This window comes from Exophiala spinifera (genome assembly GCF_000836115.1).
Source record: "Exophiala spinifera strain CBS 89968 unplaced genomic scaffold supercont1.1, whole genome shotgun sequence".
NCBI lineage: Eukaryota > Fungi > Ascomycota > Eurotiomycetes > Chaetothyriales > Herpotrichiellaceae > Exophiala > Exophiala spinifera.
In genome coordinates, this window is record NW_015622513.1 from 5,875,476 (window position 1) to 5,890,356 (window position 14,881).

At 51.9% G+C, this 14,881-nt stretch overlaps 6 protein-coding genes across 6 annotated transcripts in view; 3 read left to right on the plus strand and 3 right to left on the minus strand.

The window, feature by feature from the left end:
- Positions 1-110: 110 nt before the first annotated feature.
- PV08_02155 (ribosomal RNA large subunit methyltransferase J) lies at positions 111-2,653 on the plus strand (the record flags this gene model as incomplete). Its single annotated transcript, XM_016376515.1, has 2 exons — positions 111-147; positions 198-2,653. The coding sequence occupies 2 exons, from the start codon at positions 111-113 to the stop codon at positions 2,651-2,653; spliced, it is 2,493 nt and encodes an 830-aa protein (XP_016241791.1).
- An 800-nt stretch (positions 2,654-3,453) lies between these two features.
- On the minus strand, positions 3,454-5,532 carry PV08_02156 (uncharacterized protein; the record flags this gene model as incomplete). The annotated part of the gene is made up of 1 exon (XM_016376516.1): positions 3,454-5,532. One exon carries the CDS (start codon positions 5,530-5,532, stop codon positions 3,454-3,456), a length of 2,079 nt encoding a protein of 692 aa, XP_016241792.1.
- A 451-nt stretch (positions 5,533-5,983) lies between these two features.
- On the plus strand, positions 5,984-6,983 carry PV08_02157 (ribosomal protein L15; the record flags this gene model as incomplete). The annotated part of the gene is made up of 2 exons (XM_016376517.1): positions 5,984-6,309; positions 6,365-6,983. The coding sequence occupies 2 exons, from the start codon at positions 5,984-5,986 to the stop codon at positions 6,981-6,983; spliced, it is 945 nt and encodes a 314-aa protein (XP_016241793.1).
- Positions 6,984-8,142: 1,159 nt separating this feature from the next.
- Positions 8,143-10,107, minus strand: PV08_02158 (uncharacterized protein; the record flags this gene model as incomplete). Its single annotated transcript, XM_016376518.1, has 1 exon — positions 8,143-10,107. One exon carries the CDS (start codon positions 10,105-10,107, stop codon positions 8,143-8,145), a length of 1,965 nt encoding a protein of 654 aa, XP_016241794.1.
- A 2,058-nt stretch (positions 10,108-12,165) lies between these two features.
- On the plus strand, positions 12,166-13,934 carry PV08_02159 (uncharacterized protein; the record flags this gene model as incomplete). Its single annotated transcript, XM_016376519.1, has 2 exons — positions 12,166-13,046; positions 13,151-13,934. 2 exons carry the CDS (start codon positions 12,166-12,168, stop codon positions 13,932-13,934), a joined length of 1,665 nt encoding a protein of 554 aa, XP_016241795.1.
- A 321-nt stretch (positions 13,935-14,255) lies between these two features.
- Positions 14,256-14,881, minus strand: part of PV08_02160 (uncharacterized protein) — a gene marked incomplete at both ends in the record, with an annotated part of 2,689 nt that continues 2,063 nt past the window's right edge. Inside the window, one exon of the mRNA XM_016376520.1 lies at positions 14,256-14,702. Within this exon, the coding sequence (XP_016241796.1) occupies positions 14,256-14,702 (447 nt within the window). The remainder of the gene's footprint in view (positions 14,703-14,881) is intronic.

Consider the following 14,881-nt stretch of genomic DNA (forward strand, 5'->3'; position numbering starts at 1 on the left):
GTCAACCAGCCCATCCGCAGTTACGGCAATTGAATTGAGGAAGCCCTCGAGCTGTTTGGTGCAGGACTTGATCGAACACTTGGTTCTGTGTTTTGATCTGTCCATTCACCATGGCGATCCAAAAGAAGCACGGCAAGGGCCGTCTCGGTAAGTGTTGCGCTACACATCATTCTTGCCAGCCAACTGACTATCGGCAGATAAATGGTATAAACTAGCCAAAGAGAAAGGGTATCGAGCCCGTGCCGCCTTCAAACTGATCCAGTTGAACAAGAAATATGGGTTTCTTGAGAAGAGCAGAGTGCTGTTGGATCTTTGCGCCGCCCCAGGATCATGGTGTCAGGTCGCAGCCGAGACGATGCCCGCGCAGAGTTTGATTGTTGGTGTGGATTTGGCACCTATAAAACCCATTCCGAGAGTCATCAGTTTTCAGAGCGACATCACGACCGACAAATGTCGAGCAACCATTCGAGGACACTTTAAACACTTGAAAGCAGACACAGTTTTACACGACGGCGCCCCCAATGTGGGTGTGGCTTGGGTGCAAGATGCATTCTCACAGGCCGAACTGGCTTTACAATCAATGAAGTTGGCAACCGAGTTCTTGAAAGAAGGCGGAACATTCGTCACCAAAGTTTTCCGATCCAAAGACTACAATGCACTGTTGTGGGTGTTTAAGCAACTGTTTACGTCGGTCGAGGCTACAAAGCCGCCATCATCACGAAATGTTTCTGCCGAGATTTTCGTTGTCTGCAGAGGCTTCAAGGCTCCAAAGCGGATAGATCCAAAGTTCTTGGACCCCAAGCACGTCTTTGCCGAAGTCCAGGAGGCCACGCCAAACAACGAAGCTAAAGTGTTCAACCCGGAGAAGAAAAAGAGGAAGAGAGAAGGTTACGAAGAGGGTGATTGGACGCAACATAAAGAAGTCCCAGTCACAGATTTCATTCACACCACAGATCCTATCGCCATACTCGGATCGGTCAACAGGCTGAGTTTCGATCAGAGTCCCAACGGAGATCTTGCCATGGTGACCCTGGACAGGCTCCCAGAAACTACAGCTGAGGTCAGGAGGTGCTGCGAAGATCTTAAGGTTCTAGGCAAGAAAGAGTTCAGGACGCTTTTACGATGGCGGTTAAAAGTACGGGACATCTTTGGGATGTCTACTAAAGCTAAGAAGCAACAACAAGCTGAACAACAGGAGGGCGAAGAGGTTGCCGAAGTCGAGTCAATGGACGAGGAGCTCAAGATCCAAGAAGAATTGCAGCGACTTAAGGACCAAGACTCTAAAGAGAAGCGAAAAGCCCGGCGGAAAGAGAATGAGCGGAGACAGAAGGAGATTGTGCGAATGCAAATGCACATGACAACTCCGCATGATATCGGGCTTGAGCAGAACGGTCCGCTCGGAGAAGGGGCAATGTTCAACCTCAAGTCCGCCGACAGAGCTCAAGAGGCTACGGGTGTTGAAACCAGAGAAATGGAGGACGCAGAAGCACTTGAATCCGAGACGTCTGAGGCCGAATCTGAGGACGACGACTCAGACGAGGATGGTGACAGACTGGAGGAAGAGTTAGATACCTTGTACAGTTCATATCGCGAAAGGCGTGAAGAGAGCAATGCCAAAGAACGAGCCAAGAGAGCCAGGAAAGAAAAGGAGACTGACGAGTGGGCCGGATTGTCTGACGATGAGGCAGCTGGAGGAGCTACGACGGATGGAGAATCAGACGGTGAAGAGTCTTCGATGCGACCAATCCCGAAATCAGAGGGTCTCTCAACAAAGGCGGCCATGTTCTTCGATCAAGACATCTTCCAGGATCTCGGGATCGAAGAGGATGCGGAAGACAAGGACAGTGCCATTGAACTTGAAGACGAGTCGTCCGACCAGGCGAAGCGGATTCAAACACAGAAGAAACAGAAGGAGTCGGCTTCCGAACAGGATGATAAACCACTCAAATCCGCGCTGAAGAAGACGCAGAAACCCACGCCACCGCAGTACGACGACGGGTCCGACTCCGACTCTGATTCGGTACCGGTACAAAAGTCGAAAACATCGCAAACAGAACGCCCGGAAGACCCTCTCTTGCCCAACGGCCAACTCGACGTCGACATAATCACCGCCGAAGCCATGACATTGGCGCAGTCGCTCGCCACGCGCCGCACCAAGCCCTCCGACCTTGTCGACGATAGCTTCAACAAGTACTCGTTCCGCGACGTCGACGGCCTTCCAGAATGGTTCCTCGACGACGAGGGCCAGCACAGCAAGCCGCAACGGCCCATCACGGCCAGTGCCGCCGCGGCCATCAAGGAGAAGCTCCGGGCCCTCAACGCCCGGCCCATCAAGAAGGTTCTCGAGGCCAAGGGCCGCAAGAAGATGAGGGCCGCGCAACGCCTGGAGAAGCTGCGCAAGAAGTCGGCCCTCCTGCTCGACGACGAGGGCATGTCCGAGAAGGACAAGGCCGCGGGCATCGCGCGCATGATGGCCCGCGCCGCCAAGAAGGGCCGCCCGAAGGAGAAGGTCAAGCTCGTCGTCGCGAGGGGCGGGAACAGAGGTATCGCCGGACGCCCGCGGGGCGTCAAGGGCAAGTACAAGATTGTCGATGCGCGGTTGAAGAAGGATGTCCGGGCGGAGAAGAGACTCAAGAAGCGAATGAAGAAGTAAAGAGCATACGTACATGTGTCGCGATCTGGCCCTGCCCGACGCGCTCATTCTCGAGGTATTTATTGTCCTTGTGGAGCGGAAAAGACATGAAAAATTAGCTCAAATCAATGAGTTCATGATCTCAAGACCAATTAATATTGTATACTCTATAAGTCAATACTGTAACTGTCGGCCGGCGAATGAACAACCACTTGAGAGTTCGAGACGTTTTCGAAGGCCGCCAAAGAACTAGACAGACAATACCGGGTGGGAAAATTGAGGCATGTATGACTTGTTACACAACTCTGCTGTCTTCCCTTCCTTCTGTGTCTACTCTATACAATTTTCCTGCACAACCAAACGCCAGAAACCCCTTCGCTATTGAGATGCGACATGCCAAAATGTCTCGTTTGGACGTATATGCAAATGCCGCCAAGCTTGCTCTGTGATGACTGGTAACCCCTCAAAGGCAGAAGCAGAGGGTTGTGGACCCGTGCGCGTGCTTGCCTGTCTTGAGATATATACCCCGTCCACAATGGGGGGGAGACGGGGGAAGCACACGCTCGTCGCTGGCTATTTGAGTCGTTTAACGTGCTCTCCAAGGTCGATTGAATCCGAGATACCCAGCAGAGTACTTTGCCTTCCATTTCTCGGGATCGATCGCGCTAGGTGCCCAGCGACGAAGATGCAAAAACACGTCCCGAGTCAGCAGATTCAGGAAGCCAAGCACTCGCGGCAGGGGTAGATGAGCTCTCGGCATGGGAACAGTGCTGTAAAGCATAATGACAAAGCCTTGATCGGCAAGCCAACGTCAATACTGCTCACTCCTTCCAGCCACCAAATCCCCATCTCCCAGGTGCCTTGTCGTTGCCGGCATCAAATTTGTCCAGTTCACTACCATCTCCCGAGTATCCGATGTGGTCTCTGTTGTCATCAATGAGCCGTCCATACTCCAGGAGCAGTCTGAACATATAGACTTCTATATCCTCACGTCGGAGCACCTTATTTGCCCACTCGCGGCCCTGTCTGGCGAGCTTCTGGGCTTCCTGGGGATGCGGCGAAATGTACACATCCGGATTCAGATCGTTCTTCTCAATAGCATGCTCTATGTTGGGTTCGCCGTAACCGACAAAGTACGTTAGCAAAGAGTAGATATCATCGTAGCGGTTGTCGACGGGGACAAAATGTCTCCATGCCAGTAACCGACTGTCATGCCATTCACGGAAGATTGTCGCTTTCAAGCCGAGACTCTTGCTTTGTAGAAAAGCGTGCCAGCGGCCAGAGAAAGAGTGCCCGTCTACGTCGATCAAGTATTTTGACTTGAATTGAGATGTCAATGAGACTTGTGGTTTCCACGAAAAGACGGTGTCGTAGAAACTGCAGTTTGGCACGCATCCCCAGGCCTCAACAAAACCAACATCGCTGTGTTGATTGGCAAAGTGTGCAGGCTGGAAGTGGTCGTAGGCTTCATACGTGGTGTTTTGCTTGTCCAGATCTTCTCGTTTTTCAGTGAGAACCTTTACATTCCTTCCCGTTTGTAAAGTGTGGGTGCCGTTCATCAGTTGTACCAGTCGTTGTCGATGCATAGTCTGCCAGTTTTGCTGAAGCTGGACACCTCCCGAGGTGACACCACGCCAGATGACGGTGTCTTCTTTATCTCGCCAATCGACATCCTCTTTGTCATTATAGTCATATCGCTCATCGTGGCGGTAGTACATGTTTGCGGGGAAGAGAATGTCACTGTTGACATTGACCTTGCATTCCCCAAAGATAGGAACAAGTTGATGAGAGGCTATCATACTGCTAGCCGAATAGAGGATGCCGTGCAAGTCCTGGACGGCTGGGCCAACAGTACAGAGATCAGAGGATAAGTTGAAATTGCTGATGAGGCCAGCAAGGGGCTCCTTGTACAGTTTATCGGCCGCAGCGATGGATATGTTAGACCGTGCCGGAGATTCTGGCGGGCAGGCTTTCGACGCAATCTTCATGTACTGCTGTCCGGGAGCGTAAAACCATCCATCGTCAAGCCTTGTTGACTTGTCATCTTCCTTGTTCTCAATAGTCATGTCCAGTAAATCGGGTTGATGCAGGGTAAAGTTGTCCAGAACTTCGGGAGGCATCGAGCGCGTGCCATACTCCAGCTGTAGCATCTTCTGCATGTCCTCCCAAGGCACCACTACCCGGGGTTGGTCCAGGCGATTCATGGCAATGTCCATATCGGGAAGGAATTCAATAAATTTCTCGATCACCTGTGCCATGGTCTCTGACCTCCAACTAGGGAAGTCGATGCGAGAGACCTTGTGATCACGTATGTGAATGACCGAAACACCCATTTTGTCGTTTTCCCACATGTGCGCAGCTCTGATTCGGATCTCGGAGGCATTGACAGCCCAAAACGGCCTCAGATCATCCATAATCTGATCAAAGTCGTCGATGTTGAAAACATTCCGATTGCGCGCGAACTTGTACCACTCCTTGAATCCCGGCGGAGGGTGTCTGCCATAACGACTTCGGTATTTGTCCACAGTCTGTCTAAAAGACGTCGAGATGCCAGTCTCGTAAGTCCTCCATTGCTCGTCGGCCTTTTGCATCAGCTGTGCGATCGGGTGGAGGTCGAAATGCTGTACAGGTGCCGAAGATGGAACAGCTGGCGCAGAGGGCTCGGTAGGAGGCTTTGAAGCGGCCGGTGGAGGAGGGTCTAGATCCCATATCTCATCTGGGTCGGTAGTGGTTGGCTGTTTGGGTTCGGTGGGCTGCAGGTTCCCAGGGAGAGGAATGTAAGCAGAGACATCGCGTAGGCTGTCCCCAGAGAGGCTGATCCCGTGAAAGACAATGTAAAAAGCAATGATGGCGGCGAACAAGATGAAGATGCGCCGTTTGTTCAACTCGATAGGCCCCATGTTGAGGATGGTTTGGGAGCCGCTATCGGCACATAGCAGAGGCAATAGAGATGCGGGTGAGTATAAAAGTCTGCCACCCAACTATACGAATCCCATGCGCATAATTGCACCCTGTAGTTATGCAAGGTACGAATGAAGAGTGATGGGAGGAAGTTGAAGCCGCCCTCGCCTGTCAGGAGGCTCTCATCTTTCTGGCCGCAAATTCCAGGTGGTGATTGGCCACACGTGCTTGGCGGGCCCCCAACCTCATGTCGGAGTCGCTCCACTGGCCGTAAAGCGGCGAGCTCCACTGGCAGTCCGTCGGGGCGCGCGATATTAAGGCGGCGTCCCTTTTCCCAGAAAAAGAGCCCTGCGACTTTTTGTACATGGACTCTGGATCGTCCCCGTCCTGGTCGAGCTTCACAAACCACCTTCGTTCACGTGTACAAAATACCTAACCTGGTCGCTGACGATGCCACCACGACTCCCATTCCGGCTGGCCGTACCGGGCGCCGGCATTGACACATTCTTGTCAAATTCGTCCACCTCCATCCCATCCTTCCTCCTCCCCTTCCTCCACGTTCAATCCCGACAAGCATCGATTTTGAGCGAGCTCTCCGATCGCCCAGGCGCATACAACCGACGCATCCGACGAGGGCGTGGTCCAGCTTCAGGTCACGGTGGCAAGTCAGGTCGCGGTTCCGACGGCCAGAAACAGCATGGCAAAGTGCCTGAAGGCTTCAACGGAGGTCAAACGCCCGAACATATTGTTCACGGCAAATATGGCTTCGTCAATCTGTAAGTCTCTTTTGCAAAATCAAGTCGCCCAGTACTATCTAACATGCTATATCAGCCACGCCACGGAGATGACACCGGTCAATCTGAACAAAATCCAAAGCTGGATCGACCAGAAACGTCTCGACCCAAGCCGGCCCATTACATTTTTGGAACTCTGCCGATCAGGCCTCATCAGCCGGCCGAAAGATGGAGTGAAGCTTCTCGCCGACGGGGCCGGCGAGCTCAAGACGCCGATCCACATCGTCGTTTCCAGGGCGTCACAGTCGGCCATCGCAGCCGTCGAAGCACTAGGTGGCAGCGTGACGACCCGCTTCTATACGGAACAAGCCATTCGACGGATCAAAAAGGGTGAAATGCACCCTTTTGTGTCGCTGCGCTGGGACCCTGAGGCTCTCAACAAGCCTGCTCTGCTTGCCGCGGGCGGTCAGACGCTTGAGGAGCGGGTGGCCGGCATGGGATATGAGTACAGGCTCCCTGACCCGACGTCGCGAAAGGATATTGAGTATTACCGAGATGCAAAGAATAGAGGCTATCTGAGCCACACGGTCAAGGAGGGTGAAGGACCAAGTTTGTACTTTAAGCCTCCGATCAGCGAGGAGCAGTTGAAGGAATTGAAGAAGGCACGCGCACGGAGTGGCACTGCCAAAGCGAAGGAGGAGAACAAGTTGTGGTAAAAGAGATGGCCAGTATTGGTCATTTTGAAAAACGAAGTCTGAGGATCTGCGTTGGCTACTTGGGCCTATGATGAGAGCAGGGGGTGAAAGGGTCCATCGCCGCCCAATTATCTACGAAGTAGTACGCTTTACTTCATTTTGTGTATGCCTGATGTACCCAGGTACAGTATCTGAGATATGTATATTAGGTAGGCATGCACACAATACGCCTTGCATATACCAATCTGTCTACAACCTACCTGCCTGTAACTATCTCCTTGGTCTATTCTTTTTTCTTATCGGCTAAATCTACATATAGTTCTAGTTCTTAGATCTTTTACTCTGTACATCTCTATCCTAGTTCTTAGGTATCTTCTACTCCATACATCTGTTTGCCTTGAGTATTTATTCATGCTCTGTACTCCTTCCTCGCATCTGGTCTACATTGATGGGCCTTGGCTGGGCATCAAGCAGCTAGTTTATGCCTCGGTGAACATGGTAAGTAAACTCCCTGCCCTACGCTGCGACCTCAGTTCCGTTTGTTGTATTGCAAATATCCAAGTTAAAAGGTATTGGGCCAGATCCCCAAATTGCGACCCTCGTTGGCTGCCGGTGCTACCACAAATATTGAGACTTGAACCAGATGCTTTAGCTTTACGGTGCATTAACTCCGTTGAGGTAAATCATACGCCTGGAGGGGGAGGAACACTTCGTTACTTGGTTGCAGTCTTCGAAACACGTGCCTCGATGTCGGCCCCTTCCCGTCTCATAGAGCTCAGACGCTCGAACGCGGGAATGCCAAAGTACAAAAACGCTACAGGGCGTGCATTTGGAGATCCTTGGGACGATGGTGGCATTCGTCCGATCAGGTGGCACTGTCCACCTACGAGGATGGGGCCGCGCGACCTGGTTAGTTCGGTGAAGGGCAAGGGTCCCGGGGTTACCAATTTTGGATGATTCATGTTAAAACATCCAACAGGCTCTATTGTACACGCGAAGCGAGTCGAGAACTCCGTAACGCTGGATTACATACAATATGGGTTAACTTGTTAGACTGGAACATCATCAAGTTGAGTCCTCTCAACTTGGGTGGTACCACCGTTTATAAAATATCCCCAGGAGACAGACGAGGTGTAGATAGACACATTAGCAATTTAAAAGTTGCTAAGCACAAGAAGTGTCACTGGATATGCCACTCTTGTCCTAAAGAATACGATTCATTTACGGCAGCAGAGGCACCCAGGGCGAAGAGTCCTTCGTGCGCCGCGTTGATCTGCTCAAATGAGTCCCTTTCTTCTTGATTCATGTCACTTATATCGGGGTTCAGGTCATACCCAGATTCAATAGCACATCGTTTTATATTTTCTGCACACTGCTTGAATGAGTCCCCAAGGAATCCAATATTGTACCTGGCTAGGTACGTCACCTCTATACAATGACGTTCTTCATTGTGCACACCAAGTAAGATTGCTCGTCGCTGTGCGAAGGACGGATCCACGGCCAAAGCAAATCGAAGAATTGGCCTGGTGACAACAGCTGCGAGTGTCTCCTGGCCATCAGGGATAACTAAAGTGGCAAATAGCCACTTATTTTCATAGGAGAAGTAAAACTTCTTTAGCGGAATGTGCGCGAGGTATCGGATAAAGCGTTTCTGGTAGACGTGGAGTTCGAACCCTCCCAACCGAACAGAGATCCCGGATCCTGTCCAGCTGCCGTAAAACTGCTCCGCCCGATTCGTGTTCATAAAGTCCAGATCTCCGGTCAGGAGAGTTTTGGGCGCCCAGCGAAGACCAATATCTCCTAGCCTTGGAGCGTTCGAAAAGATAACATTGCATGGGATCTTGAGGAGCATGGAGATCAGTGTTTTCATCCGCAATTCAGGGTGACAGTCCAAAAGTGGTTCGACTGGAAGGCCAAGTGCAGTTGCAATACAAATGGTTTCATCTGCCTTGTCGGTTACCCTTCGGCGATGCAGAACCGGGATGAGCTTGGCCAGTCGACGGAAAAGATTTTTTTCCATGCTAATTGCCCAAATCTTAGCAAAATGGCCAGCAGTATCATGGTCAAGGTCAGGTACAGACTCAGGCCCTGGTAAAGACGACTCGGGAGGGCCGTCTGCGGGACAGTGCCAACCCAAGAGAGTTTTGAAGTCCACTGCTCGCTGCGATAATTGCACATGAAGTTTTGGACCTGAAATCACTGCTTCGTTGAGTGTCCATAATCTTCTCATCCATTCCGAGCGATTAATTCGAATAAGAATTTCTTCATCCGATACACTGTGGATATCAAGGAGCTCCAAGTCGATCACAAGAACTTTATCCGCCTCATGAAAAGCCTTCTTGAGAAGCCTTAGACCGAGCTTCTTTCCTTCCGACTCCGCTGGAATGCACAGTGTATCGATCCAAAGGTGTACCGGGCAATGATGAGGAGGATACAGGTTTTGAACAAGCTGTTGGAGGTAGAGAATTTGGCATTGTGGGAGTTCGTTAGCGGAGGAATTTCCAAGCCCATGAGACCATACATGTGATATTGCGACATATTTCCCCGAATTTTTAATTTCGCATTGGCCTGTATTGTCTTTCATAGGAAGCATCGGGCAAATATGTATTCTGGGAATCTTTCCGTCCTTCAAAGAGGCCGTAACTCTGTCATCTTGCGTGCTAATGGAAATGCAATTGCACTTGCTGTGTCGGTGCTTAGGCTGTTGAAATTTAGATTTATTATCCTTCAAAAAACACAAAGATGAAGAGCATGCAGTGTGAGGCTTGTCGCTAGCCCGCCTTCGGAGGTTGCTGATGTAGTATTGCCTACACAAGGCAAACGTATTGGTGATGTATTCCACGTCGTTTGGGCACCAGCCCCTCTCCAAAAGCCTCATTCTCAGTGCCTCCTGTTTTGGGGGTTTGACATGAAGCTCGTCATCAGCGAAGACAAAGTGATGGTTTCCCTCTGCCCAGACATACGTGTTATGGTTTGTCGCAATGGCAGTCATGTCTGCAAGCGTCTCAACCAGAGTGTGAATTGAGCAGATGATATTCTGACCATCACGGAATGCCCTCAATATGCTAGTGAAACTGCGGTTGCCCTCGATTTTCCTCATATCGGCCCTGTGATGGGTCATAATTCGATGGGCGCATTTCAACATGGTGGGGTAGTGTACTGGATCAGATTCTTGACAATGACGGATGAATTCTCTACCATACAAACTGAGCAAAAATGTGTCAACGAAGCCTTTGTCTCCTTCGAACCTCAAGAAAAGCCGTTTCCTGAAAGGAAGTTTCCAGACAAGTGCAAAATATTTTTGGATGAGTCCAAAGAACCATATCGATTGTATCAATGCGAACACATTTTGTGCTGAACGGCCTTTAAAAATGTCATGTAGCAGGATGTCGTCGTGGGAATGTTCTCTGTCGAATGCGGGTTGCTTGAGGAAGACTTTTTCATCACTCGGGTTTGATGGTAGGTATGGTATCACCATCAAAGGCAAAATTGGATCTTTGGGAATCGAAATATGTTCCATGTTGACCATGGGTCACATAAATATCCTTTTGCAAAATGAATCAGCCGAGATCTTAAAGCATTAATGAATGAAAATTGGGGGGGAAAGAGGCCAACGCACACTTGGGAAGTGGCACGGGGAGATATGAGGGGACCTTGCCAGTGTTCTTATGTTAGCAGGCTTCGACCGAGGCGGTGTGCTGTGCCGTCTTGGGAGAATTCGATACTGCGAGCCATCAGCCTCTTGAGGCTTTGCTCCCCTGGTCGCATGAGGTCAAGGCCCGCTTCTGTTGAATCTCTCCCTCGAAACACACAAATTGGCTCTCATCCATTGTGTCTGCCATTAAATCCTCCAGACTCCCATGTTAGGTTAGAAGCTAAGACTCAAGTATTCGTAGTTTTCGTCGATATGCAACTCACAACCCGAATTTATTGAGGTGGCTTGAGACGAAAGAAGCAGAGGGAGTGGGTTAAGCGATTGAGACAAAAGTTCTTAAGAGAGAGGGCAAAACCTGTCGCAAGGACCTCAAGGGTCTTTGTGGTCCCAACGAAAGGGTGAAGCAAAAGTACCGCTAGTTGACAGCAGCTATTGAAAAAGGGGGGTTGGTTTGACCCCGCAACATCACAGCATTGAGCGCTAGCATTGATTGGCCTGAGTGTTATTTTCTTTAGAATGACATACTACTCGTACCATTCCCCGAACCACGATTGAATATTGTCGTGTTGCCCACGTTCTGAACTCCATGATTAGAGAGGGGCGAAGTTAGAGCCCATCCTCCGGAGTCTCCCCAGGGAGTTCTGTACAGTAGCTCTGGGTTGCAGTCGAACTCCTGCCTACGAAAGGCCCCGAGCCTCATCAAGCCCATATTCTATGTGGGAAGAACACGAACTGACGGACGACGAGAACGCTCATCACCTATCCGACCTCACGGAAACAATGATTTCAATAAGTACTCCATACCAAATATATCCTCATCTGTATTTGGTGAAAGCATCCGGACATGGACACGTTGCAATCAACCAATAGAGGATGCACTAAACGGCTTATTTCATAGTACCGACAGTTTCTCTCGACCGGATGTGATTCAGGCTGTACTCACAAGATCCAGGGGCCGGGGCGTCCTAAGCTTCTGAACGCCGCAGGTGAGTAAAGCAGCGAATGGCTAATCACGATCGGAAGACGGATGCTAAGCTTCTCTGCTGGAGATTAGATGGGTAGTGGTGTCAAAATAAGAGGCGAGTGACTGACAGTACTGACTTCCACAACAGTTGAGAGAGCACTATACATTTTCCAAACGCGGGGAGAAGCTGGAGCAGGCGCCTGGCGGACGGAGTGACCCAAAGTCATTAGGCCCCATGTCTGCGCGAGATGAGTCTGGACCTCGACTTACCCGAGGTTAACGACATTCCAACGTTGTGCACACAACCTCACGTACGAGATCTCAACGAGCCTCAATGTTATGCATCTCCGCCCCAGACGTTCACTCGTTGTTCCAAGAATTCGGCCCTTGAAAAGGTAGACAACCAGGATCTGCGAACGGCCGGCTTGGACGATATCTAGAGCACGCGGCGCGAAATCCAGGATGACAGACCACTCTGTCCAATCTGACGGGTCTAAAGCTAAGCCATCCAGCACTGCTGCAGAGAAACGGTAATTCTGCCCCAGAGAACCCTCACTGTTTCCCCCCGTGGAGGACAGTCACTAATGACCCTGCTATCCTGCAGTAAGTTGAGGAACCGTTTGTCTCAGCAGGCATTTCGGGCTCGACAGCAACTGGAAGCCAGCGAACTGAAGCAGCGGCTAGCCCAGTTCGAAGGCTCCGAGAGCGAGCGAAATCTACGATTGACCAGAGAGAGCCAGTCCCTACGCAAGCAGCTATGGCAGTGCGAGAAGAAGTTGCGGAGTCTTCAGGCAGGGCTGAAGACCGTCGTCGACTCCATGATTGAAGTTCGAGGACGCGACTATGCCGAGGAGCTGCAGCAGCAGCAGCATCAGCAATCCAGGAGTAGCCAAAGCTCAAGTTTACATCACCTGGACGAGGACTCTGCATCTTCGTCGTCGGCTAGACTGTTCCAATTCGGGGGCGACGTTATTCAGACTGACAATGGACCCGCTGGGATTCTGGACGTGGATTCTGATGTTGGGTATGGCCAGAACCCAAGTCTCCCTCCAGAGGATGTCGGTATCCCTGCTGCTGTGGGAGGAAGCCTTTCCTGCCTGGCGACATTCGACCAAGCGTTTCCTTTCCCAGCCGATATTGTGTTGGGGTCCAATCTGGCTCCTACAACGGACGTGCACGTCGGACAGCCTCAGCCAGATCTTCCTGGCCCAGCCTTCTCCATCGACGACGCCCACGTCCACGCTGACGATGACGTGGAGCTCGTTCCGCGAACACCCTCGGTCCTTGAGGACATGCCCTGGAACCCCGGGACATCACTCCTCTCGTCGGCAGCATTCACGTTCAATAACCTCCCGCAGGTGACTTTGACGCCCTCGATCTACTGTCAACACATTGACGCGTACGAGATGTGCGTGACGACAAGTCGCCTGCTGGACGGCACGCGCATTCTAGTGGATCTGAAGACGTACGTACCACGTTACTTTCTGCCTTTGGGGTCCATCTCGCAGCCCACGTCGCTGGGGGCCACACCATCTTGCATCCAAGTGCTAACCCGCCTGATTCTCGTAGTCTTACGCGAGCCATCTCGGCCATAGTCACCTCCTTTGTCAAGATTGCCTGGTCCGGCATGGAGTCTTGGATGCGCTACACCAACGGCGTCGACACGCTGGCCAAGATGACCGTCTGGCGCGTCGCCCCGAGCCCGGCGAGCCTAGCAGCAATCCCGGCATGCTTGCGGCCAACAGCCCTGCAGGCCGCCGTGCCCCATCCCGGCGTGATCGACTGGTGCGTCTTTCCCTTTCTCCGTGACCGGCTAATTCAGTACCACTCGGGCGACCCGGCGCTGGACGACATCTGCGGCGATATCGGGCTCGCGTACGTCGTGCAGGCAGATCTATCGGAGCTCGTCGTCGGGGCACAGCCGCTGCTTGTCAACCTCAGCGTCCTCGACATCGTCCACGGCATGATGCACGGTCCGGAGGCGCGGGGAAGCGAAGATTCCCTCGAGAGCAACCCTGTCCACAACGCGGACACGACTTCCTCGCGGTTCGAGCAGCCCCCTTCGACGGCCAGGCTACCCGCTCCCAACCTGCGGATCCTCCTCCACACAAGGGAATACGCCTGGGCGCTCTACCGGCATCTCCGCCTTGCCAAAGGAGGCGATTGCTACTGCATCGATTCGGCCCTGTTCGTCAAGTACCCGCACCTATACGAGCCGGACGCCTCGATTGCACAGGGCGTCCCCCTGAGATCGCTGCACAACAAGGATATGGCCTGGCCAACACCACGGCCACTGGACAACGTGGCCATTGAGACGTACCGGCGTTGCATCGCGGGAAGGGTCCGAGTGTGATCAGAAGTGGGATGGATTGTCCGTTTTCCAGTCTCAATTTTTCAGACCAAAGAGAGATATGTACTTGGCAATGCCTACGTCGGCGTTATGGATACAATCAGCCATTGTCAAAGCATCTAGCTAGGTTGCTATATGACTTTTAGCCTTTGAGAGGGGACTTGTCTTTCATTCCGAAGAACGAAAGGGGAAAGAGGCGGAGAAACTCTGGTACAGATGATCTGCTCATCCCAGGATCAACCAACTATGTTTTGTTCACAAACCATGCACACGGCAGCCGCCCGGGCGCCTCTATTACGACCCCAACGAGCCTCCCGGCTGCCCCTATTTATCGTCCTGCGTTTCCACCCTAAAGGGCAGGTCCCGGGGCAAGTCTAACGACCACTCAGTATCCCCGTTGCGAATATAAGGGGCCAGATCGACCTGTCTGCCCTGCTCAAATGCGACCTCAAGATCCGTCCTCCCGTTACCCAGGAACGCCCACACGTTCCCTTGGTCCGCGTACCGGATGTCGTAGTGCTCGTATCGCGGCACGCGCAGGGTCTTGAGATGATGCAACATCGACCCGGGCCACACGTAAACCCGGCCCTGGGGTTTGTTGTCTTTGTACCAGGACCGGCATTCTTCCGCCCAGACGCTGTACTTCTTGTGCCAGGCATCGATGTGCGCGTTGATCTGTGTGGTCGGGGCCTGGCGGGGTTCCATGGCAAGGATGCGCTCCTCTTGCATTTTGCGGATGCATTGCAGGGCGTACTCGAGTTGAACTTCGTGCTTTGGATTTGTCAAAACAAATTCAATGAAACTGTTGGATTTCGTTCTTCTCGTTTTTCCCCCTGTCACAGACAGGAGGCTCAAACCCCAAAACAAAAGAGAGAGAGAGAGAGAGAGAGAGAGAGAGAGAGAGAGAGAGAGAGAGAGAGAGAGAGAGAGAGAGAGAGAGAGAGAGAGAG